The 15335-nt window shown below is 38.3% G+C and overlaps 2 protein-coding genes across 2 annotated transcripts; both read right to left on the reverse strand.

Annotated features, from left to right (window-relative positions):
- Positions 1 to 21: 21 nt before the first annotated feature.
- ddx55 (DEAD (Asp-Glu-Ala-Asp) box polypeptide 55) lies at positions 22 to 8165 on the reverse strand. Its single transcript, XM_058412701.1, has 14 exons — positions 7994 to 8165; positions 7858 to 7908; positions 7669 to 7755; positions 6944 to 7035; positions 6795 to 6857; positions 6547 to 6696; positions 6271 to 6460; positions 5171 to 5253; positions 4902 to 5033; positions 4198 to 4290; positions 3405 to 3519; positions 2871 to 3039; positions 1899 to 2185; positions 22 to 1205 (listed from the first exon to the last, which is right to left on the reverse strand). Exons 1-14 carry the CDS (start codon positions 8099 to 8101, stop codon positions 1023 to 1025), a joined length of 1803 nt encoding a protein of 600 aa, XP_058268684.1. The 5' UTR covers positions 8102 to 8165; the 3' UTR covers positions 22 to 1022.
- A 2314-nt stretch (positions 8166 to 10479) lies between these two features.
- Positions 10480 to 15314, reverse strand: tmed2 (transmembrane p24 trafficking protein 2). The gene is made up of 4 exons (XM_058411627.1): positions 14967 to 15314; positions 14406 to 14598; positions 12066 to 12173; positions 10480 to 11417 (listed from the first exon to the last, which is right to left on the reverse strand). Exons 1-4 carry the CDS (start codon positions 15144 to 15146, stop codon positions 11293 to 11295), a joined length of 606 nt encoding a protein of 201 aa, XP_058267610.1. The 5' UTR covers positions 15147 to 15314; the 3' UTR covers positions 10480 to 11292.
- Positions 15315 to 15335: the final 21 nt, after the last annotated feature.

Raw genomic sequence — 15335 nt, forward strand, 5'->3', positions numbered from 1 at the left:
TGCCTGAGGCATTGGTGGCAAGGAAAAACTCCGTTATGATACGAGTAAGAAACCTTGAGAGGAACCAGGCTCAGAAGGGAACCCATCCTCATTGTGGGTGACACTGGACAGTAAATAATGTAAATATAACTAAATAATGTAACAGTAGCAGTAACAGTAAATAGTAACATTTACAGTTATGTTAACAGTTATTATTCCCAGAAGCTAAAAATGAAATCTGTATGTGTTTTGTACCAGATTAACATGAACACAAAGAGAAAAAGTAATACACCTCTTGGCTTTTAGGTTGCTCTGACAACAGTGTATATGACATATGTATAAGAAACTAGACACACTACAGGTCTTATAAGGTGGTTAAAAAATAATTATTTGTCTTAATTTTGTCCGAAAGGTACAAAATATTTGGCAAGCAGCTGTATATGTTGCTATATTACCACAAATATTCAATAGCAGGATGACCCATTGTCTGTTGAGACTTGTATGACTCGAGTGTTTTAATTATAAAATGATCGGGTTGTTTCGTGGTCAGTGAATTAAACCCCTGCCGCTCAAACTGGGACATCTGTTAGACAGCTGGTACTGTTATGCCATTCATGTTTAGTTTATTGATTATTTAAATCACTGTTGCATCTAACCAAATCTATTATTAGGAATGATAAAAATTGACACTAATACAGTAATATTTCTAGGATATTTATTTTGCCCAAACTATTTTGTATGTCTGTGTATCTCTGCCCAATAAGATGTGTTCTTACATCCCCTTTCAACAAGGCATCTTTAAATTCACATTACTGTAAAGCCTCTGCTGAGACTGTATGAAATAACAAGAATCAAACGACAAATCCTTAAAATATATTGTTTACAAAATCCGATTCCTGCAATACATCTCTTACCACAGAAGTCCTACAGGCTTTAATAGATCTAGAAATTGATATCATTGTTTGAAGTTTTGCCTGTGCTGATACAGCACACTGAATATCACAACAGAACAGAAATGTTAAGCACAGTCCAGGTTTGTGTGTTCATTCACTATCTCCATCTGCACCGTCCTCATTAGAGGGACCTGCTCTTTTCTGCTTTGAATTTCTTCCTGAGCTCAACTGCTTCTCAAAGTCTTCCTCGCTAATTTTTCCCTTCTTGAGCTTCTTCAGTAGACGCGTGTCGCTCAACAGCTCGTCAATGTCCTCGTCATCCACGTCTGATCCCTGAGACAAAAACAGGCATTAATATAAAAAGTAACCGTTAGATTTCTCTTCTTGAATCAACAACCTTTTGCAAAGTACTGCTATAGAACTTGATCAGGCAGAAATGACGCAAAGCTGATCTCCTTTCTTACAAAAAGAACAAAATGTCATTTTTATCAGTTCATAATTCATTTAATGGTATGAAAAGTCCACAAATCAAGTTTTCATTTGCATCACAGCAGCAACAGAGTCTTTTTGTTCCTCTGCCTCCTTTTGTAAGTCAAAAACCAGCCTGCCCTGTTACCAACAAACCAAAAAATGCAAACTAATCCTCTATATTATGGTGCAACACTGACCATTTCAAAAACACCGATACTGGAGACTCCTCTTTGCAGGAAGCTTCACCATATCAGTAATTATCCAATATCCAGTAACAGTTACTATTAAAAGAATAATGTATAAGAAGGAGCACAACAAAATAAACCTGTAATTTGCCTTGCAGTCAGCTTCACTGTCAGAGCTGCTATTATAAATAATTAATCAACACCTTCTGACCAATCAGAATTGAAGCACTGTGATATATATATATATATACACACACACACACAGGATATATAAAGTCTACACGCCCCTGTTTTTATGATGTTTAAAAATAAATAATTAAAATATATTTATTTAATATAAATGAAATAAAATAAAAAATACAAACACAACCTCATTCATCTTCCTCTTGGCAGCCACCCTCTTCTTCTTATCCTTCTTGGATTTCTGCTTGGACCAGGCTTTGTTTTTAATGAAGTTCTTCTTTTGGACTGGTGCCTGCTTTTCCCTTTTCTCCTGTAACGATTTCTGTCTCTGTTTCTCTCGGTTCTTGTCCTTGAAGCGGATCGAGTCTGTGTCTGTGATCTCTTCAAAGTCGGGGAACGTCTTGCCTTTCAACTCGGGCATCTTGGGCATACGGAGAAGAGCGAAGCCTCGAGCTAAAGCGGCAAAATCCAGATCTGGTGGATACAATGAGTAAACAGTCGTATTGTGCACATGCCTATAAATATTTTCACAAAAGAAATATATTTATAAATACAGGTGATAAATTAAAAGGGAAAAACTCTGGAGCAAATAAATACAGAAATCAGCTGAGGTCAGATTTGGATCATGAAGAGGTAAGAAGAAAAGCTAATTGAACTCCAAACATCAATATTAAATAAGCAAATAAAAATTTTAGGTTTATTTATGCAAGTAGAGTATTAAATTATTTGTCAGTTTTTTATCTGTTATATGTAAGGGATAAAATACTTTGACATGCCTTTAAAGAAAAACTTGGTCCCAGTTTCTTCACTTCACATCAATCTGTATTTGATTATTTTCCTCTTATAGTGCACCCTGTAGTGTTTTAAATAAAATACTTGTACATTGACTAAATATGGACAAGTTTGTATTTGTTGTGTTTCCATCCAGAAATAAATAAAATAAGATGTGTTTCGATGTTTATTATGCAAAGCTGTAACTTTCGAAATAAATTGTCTCTGCATCTTCCATCACAGCTGTTCTTTATAATTATACCATTGTTAATTAGTCTACATGTAGTCCAGACACATACACATTTCTCATGATTTTTCCCCATCTCATACACCTGCCATTTAAATAAAGCGCAACTGCATAGAGTTAACATGAAAAAGACGCACTGACCTTTGAGTCGGAATATCAGGCTGCACTCGTGCTTTGCGTAAGCCTGGACAAATGAGACAAACGCTTTCATTCCTCTCTCAAACACAGCCCGGTCCCCTAAAGCCAAAGCCTTCAGTTTGGGTAACACGTCCACTATGACCTTCACAGGAGGATACTGCTGGAGAGGACACTGCAGGACACAAGCTAGTTATTCATTCACCTTTTCATCTCTGAATTCATTCAATTATTGAGGATATGAAATTATTAAGTTATTATAGTATAACTTCTTCAAAATGTTCCATGCCAGATGAAATCAAGACTTAATTCATTTCTAATACCCGAGGATCAGAACTAGTCAGAATAGTGAACGCTTCATTTGGAGTGTTTTTACACTGATGCATCAAATCATGCAGTAGATCATTATGGTCACACATCTGCCCCAGCTGAGCAGAGCAGAGGATCTACAGGACTTTCAGGTCATGTCAAATCATGGAAACATTAAATCCTCAGAGAAACCCAGTATGCTCTTCCAACAGATGTCCCATTGATACTCACTTTCTGATTGATAGACAGGAAATTGACGTAGGATTCCTCCATTGGCAGGAGGAAGACAAGAGCGTTGCCTCGGTTCCCGATACGAGCAGTTCGGCCACATCGGTGCACAAAAGAACTGTGGGAAGGAAACACACCGTCATCTAGGGGAAATTATTTTTGAAATATAGAATTTTTAAAAAAATGTTCACAGTGTGGTAAACTAGTTTTATAATTTCACTGAATCACTTATTATTAAAAAAACAAAAAAAACAATGAAATCTTTACACATCCTTACATACCTTCAATATACAATACAACACACATTAAAGGCGAAATTTGAGAATGACTTTTCCATAAAATCTATGGAAAATCATAAAATCTGATCAATCTTTCAATGAGGATGTGTGGAATTGTTTGTGCCAGCCAAAACAAACTATAAATTTCCACTGTAATTAGAAAAGGTCCAAAAGACTGATTCTTCATGTTCACATAGTAAAAGGATAATATTTACTTTCTCACAGGGAGAACTGAAGTCACCAAGTCAGTCAATGCCAATAAAAAGACAAACCATATTTAACAGTCTAACGAAAAAAAAGGGGAAAAAAAAAAAGATAAAGTGGAGAAGCGTAGCAAGCTGCTTGGCTAAGTGGTTTGTCGTTCTAGTTTCTGTACATTTACAGAAGCTAAACATAAAAGAGATGATATGATCATACACAGTGAGAAACTGCATTATGACTTTAGTAAAAATTAGGTAATTGGACTGAATGTCAAATAGATTTTTTTTTATCCACACCACCATTAGCCATGGTTTTACCTTGCACTACTTGGAGGATCATACTGCAGCACCCAGTTCACATCAGGGATGTCGATGCCTCTTGCCATCACGTCGGTGCACACGAGTATTCCACTGCAAGATAGAAACATCTCAGTGAAGCTGGACGAGAATCATTTACCTGATGTATTGTAATAATAAGAATTAGATATGCATCCATACATAGAAATGTGTTGCTCAGAAACAAACAATACTAGGTGATACCATGTAACAAATAGGCACTATGTTGTCGTGTTAATGAACGGATGACAGAAAAGGTCAAATCGTATGGCCTCAGTACACAAAGATAGACCTATAGAGTTGGTCCACTATTTAAACTGCGAAAACAAAGCTAAATCATGTTCTATGACGCCACTGATGGATTAATACTTGCAATAAAAAAAAATTGTGTCTTATTTGTGTCTACCTTTAACCTTTTACCTTAGTGTTAATTGGCTCTATTTTATATCAAGGACAGTCATAAAAATCAATCCACTACATGTCGTAGTGTGTATGATTGTGTATGTGACAAATAAAATTTGAAATCTGATTTTGAAATATTTGGCAAAATATCTTTTCCCTTGGCTCACCAACATGACATAATCAAACCAATCTGAACAACTGAAAACATTTAGAAAACATTAATGCATAAATAACACTGTAACAGAAGGAAAAAAGACATGACTGTGTTAAACAAGGTGTGGTACCTTTTCAATTCCCGAAATTCAGAGAAGATCTTGTTCCGCTTGTCCTTCATCTTGCCATGGATACAAAGAATGGGGACATTTTTGATAAAGACCTCCAGCGCTCTGCCGAAATACTCCACACAGGCACACGTACTGTGAAATAAATAAATAAACAGATGAAGAATAAAGACAGGGAGAGGGCGTTACAGAAATTGGAAGGGGTATAAAATGTGAAGGTCTCAGAGGTTCACTTTTCGGTTTGCTTCTGCACAAGAGCTTCGAGCAAGTACCTGAAGAAGACGAGCTGCTTCTCGTGTTTGTGTTGTCTCAGGAAAGCCACCAGCGAGTTAAACTTGGCTTCTGCTCTGCAGATCTGCAAAACAGACAAGATGAAATGAACCACGAACACCAAGTGAAAACAGCACACAAGTATTCATGCACAAGCAACACGTTCGACTCTCATGCCATTTCCTTTAATTAGTCATCCTCTTTCCATAGAGAAACAGTTTAATGTAAAGGATTGCATCCTCCTTTTGCCTCTTTTACAGTTTATCTGCAAAGCAGAATTCTGTATTTATTTAGATGTTGTTCTTCTTTTCAATCAAAAATGTAACCTAAAGTATAAAAAAACACTACTTTTAAAAAGTAAGACAAATATTTAGAGAAGGGAATAACAAACAGAAGGAAAACTTCACATTACAAAAAATCCTTGTGCTTGTTTTAACATTCAGTATTTGATTTCATCTGTATGTTAAAACTAATTAAATGTGCCGAATTTACTAGTAAAGGTAGGGTGTGCAAACTTTTGCACAGACACACACACACAGATCAGGCATAACATTATGAGCACTGAGAGGTGAAGTGAATAACACTGATTATCTCCTCATCATGGCACCTGTTAGTGGGTGGGATATATTAGACAGCAAGTAAACATTTTGTCCTTGAAAAATGGACAAGTGTAAGGATTTGAGTGAGACGACTGGATCAGAGCATCTTCAAAACTGCAGCTCTTGTGGGGTGTTCCCGGTCTGCAGTGGTCAGTATCTATCGAAAGTGGTCCAAGAAAGGAACAGTGGTGAACCGGTGACAGGATCATGGATGACAAAGATTCATTGATGAGGGCAACTGGGGCACTAGTACACAACTATTACAAAAGGTACAAACATTCAATGATGCTCAAGAGGGCAACACCATACATAAAGAGGCAGGGGCATAAACTTTTGAACAGGATGCTTGGTGTAAATTGTTATTTTGCCTTCTGGGGACTGTGTAAATCTTCTGAATTTGAGTATAAAAAGAATAAGTAACATGAGAAAGTTTAAGTAAATATATACAGTAAGTACAATATATATATACATAAAATGAACAGTATTCTAGTCATTCTGCTTACTGTGTAGTAGTTACTAAGCCTCGCTGGTGTCTTCTGCACACTAGTAGCTGCCACTCCTTTCTCCTTCACTGTGATACGGACCGGGTTTCGGAGGCCGGCTCTAACCAGCTTCTCCAGCTCCTGAGTTTGTGTTGCTGAGAAAAGGCCTGTGCGCCTCTGCTTGGGCAAATAGCCCAAAATAGTGTTCAGGCTGCAACAGGATAAGATATTTTGTTAACCAGGTGGTACAAACATGGACTAGGCTCCTAGAGATTTGCGTTTTGTTTGAAACAGCACCTTGCTTCGAAGCCCATGTCCAGCAGTCTATCAGCTTCATCTAGAACAAGCACGTCCAAAGCCTTCACACAGCTGGCCAAGTCAAGGCCATCAGCTTTCCTCCTGAACATGTCCTCCAGCCGGCCAGGGGTTCCAATCACGATGTTCGCTCTACGGCGAAAAATACCTCATGTTACACTAAACTCTGTTATGGTGGAATTTGATTTATGATTAAACTACCAAAACCAAAATGATTAAACTACACTCACCCATTTGCCTTGAACTTCTCTACATCTTCAATGGGGTTGCTTCCACCAATTAATAGAATCTGCCTGAAACAGTCAGCAAGAGATGCAAACTTAAATTTCATTTTCTGATTTCTGCCAGAAATGTTCTTCTTTCTAGCCTAGAAACAGACCTGAACTGAGGAAATTCCTCAAGAAACTGGCCCACAACTTCACTGATCTGGATCGCCAGCTCTCGGGTGGGTGTGATGATCAAAGCGCCAACCTACAAAGTAATGATTATACAAAGAGGGGTGAGCAGGAAGCATGTATTCATACAACCTCCAGTGGATCCAGAGCTTGTTCCAGGAAGGAATACTGGGGGGGGAAAGGACCATGCACACATACTCACACCTTTACCGTAGACAATACACATTCTGGCATCTTTGTCACAGATTAAATGTTTGCGTATGTGTCATACCTGCTTTCAATTTTGATTCAGCTGTCGACAAAATCAGTGTTGGGGTTTTGAGTGTGACTAACAAGTGCATTGTTTTAACCACAAATTCCCAGCCCTGTCCTGCAGTCACCTGTCCAGCACAAGTGAGTGTTTCTCCTGCTTCGACACACCTACTTGAACTCTGTTTAATAGCTGATTAGTCGTATCATTAGTGTTAAGAACTTGGAAAACTATAGCACGTGCAGGACAGAGGGTAGAACAGGACCAGGGTTGGCAACCTGTAGTTTTATTGATGCTTCCTCGTCCGTCGTCTTCCTTTCTGACACCATTACATTATTTGTGCAATTTGAAAAATTCCATCTCTACCTAAACCCGTATATATAAACACATCGCTAAGTTAATAGAATGACTCTATAGTGTTGACATTTATATACACCAGTGACTGATTTCATGACTTACATGCATTTTCTTCAGCTTTTCCTCGCGCTTCATGAGGATTTCTAGCAGAGGAATGACAAAAGCCAGAGTCTTCCCACTGCCTGTCACCTGCAACGTTTTAACCAGATTTTAAAACACGCACAAAGTGTCTAAAGTAGCTAATCTTTTCGATTTATATTAACTAATACTATACTAACAGAAAGCACTTACCGCTTCGGCTGCAACATCTTTATTGCTCATGAAAAGAGGGATGCAAGCTGACTGTCATGAAACATTTCAATAGCATGTTAGAACCTCAGAAAAAGACTACCTAGTTAGATGTAACACAAAAATACGTTCAAAATACCTGAACCGGAGTCATATAAATAAATCCCAGCTTCTTCAGAGTCAGCAGTATACTTTCGTGAAGTTTCACTGGTAAACTATCCCATTTCCCATCGCTTATGCTCTCCATATTTCTGCTTTTTCAGTTGTTCTGTTTCACCCTATACATCCCCATGCTTTCGGTGCAACGGAGTACGCGGTCCGGGTGGGAACAAAATACTCGGTACGGTGTTCCACGTTTCTTTGCCATTTTGCACAGTACAGTATACAGAAATATGTGAATATTATTTTGTACAGGCGAGACGTCAATGGAGTATACAAAAATAGATATCATTATTTTAATCTTTTACCATATTAATCTTCGCCAATGTATTGCTAGACTGTTTTATGCATTAGAACCTTTAGAAAGTTTTACAGGGTGATTAATAAATGAGAACATTTGAATACTAAAACAAAAATGGTGTTAGAAATAAAATCTTTATTTTACTGTGAAAGAGAAAGACATTTGCAATATAGTTTGTTGAAATATACTGTGCATATACAGTAATGTACTTATTGCTTTAAAAAAATACAAGGCACTCTAAAAAAATAAATGAATAACTAAATAGATAGATAGATAGATAGATAGATAGATAGATAGATAGATAGATAGATAGATAGATAGATAGATGTCAGGAATATCTGGCTGATTATAGGTATGATATGAATGTGTACATTTTTGTGAAAATAGGATCTGGTTCTATATAATAATAATAAAAAACATTGTGGTTCCAGGTAAGTTAATATACTTTATAAGGTATTTTCCCTGATATATGAACAACAATCATATGTTTAAAAATGTTTTTTTTTTTATTTTAAATCCTGAAACTATATTGACATGACCATGTTTTAAACCTATTATAAGATTCTTGCCTTAATGGGAACATCCACCTTTATTAAAAAAATTTTTACATTGAAATATTTGTGATGTGTTTAGTGTTTCTGGCACTAATTTGTTGGTTGTTGTATTCTGTTATTTCGAAGATAGTAACAATTGTATGTCATGTTGAAATAATAGAGTAATAAGCTGCACTGAGAGTGGTTTCACTGTGCGCTCTTAAAAACAAAGGAGTCGAAGCTTTATTTTTCACTTTCCATTTTCCAGCATAATTCGATGTCGATGTAGTGAAGACAGCATTGCATTGAGTAACAGTAACAGTAGAGACTGTTAGTGATCTATGAGTTGAGTAAAATGATGGTGTTGATAGCAGAGTTAAAATGTAATTTGAAGTTTTGGAAGCTGATCTGTTTGAGCAGAGTGAGAGATAAGGAAGAATCCTTACTGGCACCACAATCAGCTGGTAGTCAAACGGCACTGAGTGTCAATAAAAGAAGTTTCATCTAAAAAACCAACTCAGAATTTCATTTAAAAAATTGATACATCCATCTAATTTTTGTTTCACTTATCCTACACAGAGACTTTATTTCAGGGTACTTGGGGTACAAAGCAGAGGACACCCTCGACACACACACACACACACACTACAGACTATTCAGAGACGCCAATCAGCCTACAGCACAGGTCTCTGGACCGGAAGAGGAAATTGGAGTACCTAGAGGAACCCGCACACAAGACAGAGACATGAATCAAGCCCTCAAGCCTGGAGGTGCAACACAAATCATTTATATCATGATAAATATTGATCCCCACTAACTTTAATTCTGGGATATGTTTAGAATGGACAACAAAATAACCCACCCACTGTATATACACCGATCAGGCACAACATTCTGAGCACAGACAGGTGAAGTGTATAACACTGATTATCTCCTCATCATGGCACCTGTTAGTGGGTGGGATATATTAGGCAGCAAGTGAACATTTTGTCCTCAAAGTTGATGTGTTAGAAGCAGGAAAAATGGACAAGAGTAAGGATTTGAGCGAGTTTGACAAGGGCCAAATTGTTCTGGCTAGACCACTGGATCAGAGCATCTCCAAAACTGCAGCTCTTAGTATCTATCAAAAGTGGTCCAAGGAAGGAACAGTGACGAACCAGCGACAGGGTCATGGGTGGCCAAGGCTCATTGATGCACGTGGGGAGCGCAGGCTGGCCCATGTGGTCCGATCCAGCAGACGAGCTACTGTTGCTCAAATTGCCACAAAGCAAAAATGGGTCAGGAATGGTTTGATGAGCACAACGAGTTTGAGGTGTTGACTTGGCCTTCAAATTCCCCAGATCTCAATCCAATTGACTTAAAGGATCTGCTGCTAACATCTTGGTGACAGATACCACAGCACACCTTCAGGGATCTAGTGGAGTCCATGCCTCTTTTGGCAGCAAATAGGGATCAACACAATTTTACGCCTGATAATGTTGTGCCTGATCAGTGAATTAAACAGTGTTAAGACAATCCATAGGACACTATTTTGTGATACTAATTAATACCATAGTATTTGATACATCACATCGACTCCAGAGTCACTGTGTAAAAGCCACAAATCCAGGAATCAGAGAGCAGAAGAGTTAACACTGTTTCAAAGAACATCATGTTTTATTAAATCAAATTCATATTTGATTCACTTGAACATTCTACTTTACAATATTGTACAGTTTTACCATCAAATCTGCAGTAGTCATGGCCAATTTTCTTTCTGTATAGCAAATTAAATGTCCATACAGACATGTAACAGTAAAAAAGTACATAAATTACTCCCCTCCCCACTTAACAGAAAACAACCCCCAAAATGCAAATTATACTTAAACCTCTGAAAATACAATAAAGCCATTTTAATACGTAAACAGTCATATTCCATAGGTTGGCTATTACACGTTAATTATGTGCCATGTAAGTTAAAGAAGTTTTAAAGCCTACAATGGGGGTTTGTCACCATTTAATTACAGTGAATCGTTTTCATTTCAAGTCAACAACCAAATCATTCATTGAAAACATTCAACAATAGCGTGAAATTTACACCATGCAATGCTTGTAGCATTTCCTAAGCAACAGCCAATACACCCTCTTTATATCATGGTTTGTCCATCAAGTCAATTAATTTAGACAAGAAGCAAAAACAAATAAGTTCCAACAAATAAAACAGCTTAGTAAGAACTGGGGGTTAAAAGAAATTAAAAGTGAACACAAAGATTTGCCTGATCACAGCTCCCCAAACAAACTAAACAAAATCTAAACAAACACAATAAGTAAAGACAATAATGGAAACTGATTGACGATAAGTAGTACTCTTCTGAAAGTGTCGAGGCTGGATAGCCAATCCTTGGAGTAGCTGAAAGACTGTCTTGATAGTGGAGAGGAAGCGTGTTTGTTTATTTCTTTATTTTTTTACACGACTCGCCGTACTTCGAAAAATCTCTTCAGGTAGTAAATCTGTCCAAGGGTCATGGCAACGAGCACCAGGGCTTCGAAGAATGACCACAGCACAACTCTGCTGTTGGTGTTGTCGTTAACTAGGGGAGGAAAAACAAAAATAGTAAATGGAAAACTCGGTGATGTTAATAAGTACAATTAACAAATATTCAACTAAACAATAGGATGCATTTTTTTTCTGGAACACCATATCCCTATATAGATACCAAACAGGCAGGATAAAGACTAAAATGTGCTTCTTCTGCGATGTGTGAAGCCAGACAACTGCATCTTTTTAAACATCAGCGTAACACACTGATGAAAGACCGGGTTGTCTAATCTTATCCAAAAGCCAGATGCAGGTTTCATTCCAATCAAGCAGGAGCTTCAACCGATTCCTGTTTAATCAGTTGATCTTGGCTTTTAATAGACGGACGTATGGCTTCAGCTTGGTTGGAATAAAAACCTGCATCCCACTGTGGATAAGGCTAGACACCCCTGTCTTAGTGGCTAGTGAAGCTGTGGAAGCATAAGGGCAATTTTGTATTCTTGGCACCTGGCGACAGATGCTGTAGAACTGTCCAAGATTCTCACAGGATCTGACCATTATTATTTAATATAATAAAGCTTTCTAAACGGCTGCATATTGTTTTGCCATATCAGTGCTGAAAATATGGCCATCCTTTTTTTTCACACGTGAACTTTACAATGAATAGGAATGTTAACATGAGAATGTGTGTGAGACTTACTTGCTCGGTGTATTCTTTCTCGGACCTCCATGTACTCCTGCTCATGCTTGACGGCAGTCATGGCCACAGCCAGCTCGTTGATCATCTCTTCAAGCTTGTTTTGATGAGCTGAAGGGAAAAAAATACAATGTGTAAAATACATTGTAGTCACAGAAGGTGTGTGTGTGTGTGTGGAGGATCAGACTAAAATGGAGTGTTTAACTGCTTCGCTGTCAGCACATGCAAAAGAAGTGCCAAGCAAAGTGCTTTTGTTCATTCTGTTGTCAAAATGTAAGTGTAAGGTACACAACATGCATAAAATATTGACCAGCCAACTTTTTAAATGTTTCAACAGAACCATTAAATAACCACTACTATGATTACACCCTGTTTTTCCCCCACCATCTTCTTATTAGAAGCACAATGCAACAGGCAATAAGGGCTTTTATTAACAGATAAAACCAAAACCAGGGCACAGGTTAGAGTAGAACACATGAAGCTTTACATATTAAAAGTGCTCTTGTTTGTGCTGCCTGTGCCTACCATCCCAGCTGTCACCACCGCCTGAGAAGAGGAGCAAGTAAACAGTCAGGGCCAAGGTAAAACAGTTTATACAGTGGAGAGATATAAATATGAAGGTCATATTCAGAATATGCTACAATGGCATCCATATTGTTATAATGCATTAAGGTTTTATATAATAAAAAACTAATGCATTAAACTATCCAATTTCTGTTCCACTTATTGTATCCAGGGTCACATTAACCTGGAGTCTACCCCAGGGGGCTCAGGACACCAGGTAGAGGACACCCTGGACTGGGTGCCCAACCCATAACAGGGCACAATCTCTCTCTCTCTCTCTCTCTCTCTCTCTCTCTCACACACACACACCACCAGCATACAACAGGTTTGGGAACCGGAGTAAACCCCAAAGGCACAAGGAGGACATGCAAAAACTGTGCACACTGTGAGGAGGCAGGAACCAAACCCCCAACTCTGGAAGTGGAAGGCAAACTCTACACCTCTTCATAACATATTACAGTACCAAATCTAAAGACTTTGCATAGCGTATTTGGGGTGTTTTTCCTTTACCATTTAGAATAAAATTATATCAGAAAACATACTGAGAAATCATACTACAAAACTTTATAAAGTACATTACTGGAAATTCTATTTTGCTGATATTAGAAAATAATCTATAGTCAAGTGAAAAGTGAGCAATCAAGGGCTGAATGTCTTTGCCGTTCTGTGATTACAAGTGTCATATAGACTCTTTAGTGTTTCCTGTAAATTTATAAACACATGGCCATAAGATTTACCTAGATACAAGCTTATATAATGCTTATAACAATGTGCTATAAATGTCATTATAGCATTATAACGAACGTTTTCACTGGTCATTATACATATAAACCTTAACACAAAGGGTTATGAAAGGTTTCAGAATTTCAGTAAAATGACAGCAGTGTAACTAACTGATGGCGTCTGCAGCCTTCACACCTGGAACATTTCACACACCATCATGTGCTGTATGATGTGATCTAAAGAAAAATCTTGCCCAAGTTATGTCAGATTGTATTGAAGAAAAAAAAAAAAAGTTTCCATAATGTTCACATCAGCACAATCCAGTCTGGTGTAGAAAATGAGGTCTCGCACACAATAATATTCAGTGCACACGAAGTGAGAAGGATCAATTTTTTCTGTCTATAAGCAAGTCTCAGCATCACCACAACTGTATCTGCAGTTGTCTGGTGACTTTTGCGCAACCTGTACCACCATCCTATCGATGACTTGTCATTGCAACCCAAGACAACCAGTGTCTTGGGTTGCAATGATAAGTGTTGCTGTGATGTGCATGTGAAATCCACCAATAAAACAGTATTGTTCTGCAAAACTCACAGGACAGCTACAAATCCAGTAGTGGCAATGGTTTAAACTCGCCATATAAACAGAAAAACAATACCCGTATTGTCTTAATCAAACCCCTATATGTGCATGAGTGATGAGAGAAGCAGAATCATATAATTCTGTTCAATCACAGGTCTGTCGTTAGAGGACTTTCATCGTATAATCTGTAATGAAACACACACATTCTCTCTGTGCAACCAAAGAAATCACAAAGCGTAAAACATCCAACACTGAAGAATTCCTTTACAGCATAATTTTTTTTCCCACTTCAATGCTGACAATTGTACAGTGTAAACTGTGTGCAGGACCAGGTCTGATCAGTATAGCCTCTGATACACCTGAAAGGGAAAATTCCTTCAACAGTCTTTACTGCAGGCATTAACACTGTGGTTTGAGCATACAACTGGAAAAACTGGTAAGTAAACTATTATTATGTGTGTTGTGTAATATTACCCTCTGTCTCCATGTCTTGACCCTTGGGGGCTTCTCCGATGTCAATGGTGAACATCACAATTTTGGGGGTCATGGTGGACATCTTGTTGCTGAAGCAGAATTTATAAGTGCCATCCATATGGGCAGCCACGGAGTACTTCCCACTGGACTCACGGTCTCCTTTATAAATCTGCTTCCCATCTGGACCAGTTATCTACAACAAAAAAAAGACATGAATAAGAATAAGCACAGTTCATGAGCTAGCTGACAAGTGCATGAGAAGAAGCGTACAAAACTTAGCGTTGGCATTAGCTGCTGAAAGGTTTACTCAGACCGGCTGTGTCCTAGTTCGAGGTGTATTCTCTCGATAGGCGCGCTACATAGTGAACCAAGCTAATCCGAATTCACCCGAATCTAGCGAACTCCAGCTGAGACAGGAAGCCATTCAGGACTCCACTTCTTTAAACCTATTTAGCTAGCAGCATATGTTAGCTTCCGTTTCCACAGCAGACAGGCAGAGTGTTAGCAAGCAACTTCCCACTGAAAGAAAATCAAAACGCTTTTAAATATTAAATCACTCACCTCAACGTCGATGTCCAAAAAGCCTCCTTCGGCTACTTCGAACATGAGGCTCATCTTAGTGCCCGAGTTCACGCGCTCGAAGAAGCACTCTTCCGCGTGAGCATCTATGCTAACGAAGTAGCCGCTCGCTGCAGAGCAGAAAACACCGAGCAGGACGACGAGCTCCGAAAACGTTAACATTCTCGCTTCGAACTGACGTTATTCAACGCTAATAAATCCACCACCAGCACCATTAAGAGTCTGTGTACAAATGCTAGACAGACTCTCTCTCCATGAGCAGAGACAGCAGCTAGTCGGGGCTATTTTTAAGTTGAACACAGAGCTTCACTGGTACTGCCACGTAAAGCTAATGACGGGTCGCGCTGAGGG

This window comes from Hemibagrus wyckioides, linkage group LG16 (assembly GCF_019097595.1).
Source record: "Hemibagrus wyckioides isolate EC202008001 linkage group LG16, SWU_Hwy_1.0, whole genome shotgun sequence".
NCBI lineage: Eukaryota > Metazoa > Chordata > Actinopteri > Siluriformes > Bagridae > Hemibagrus > Hemibagrus wyckioides.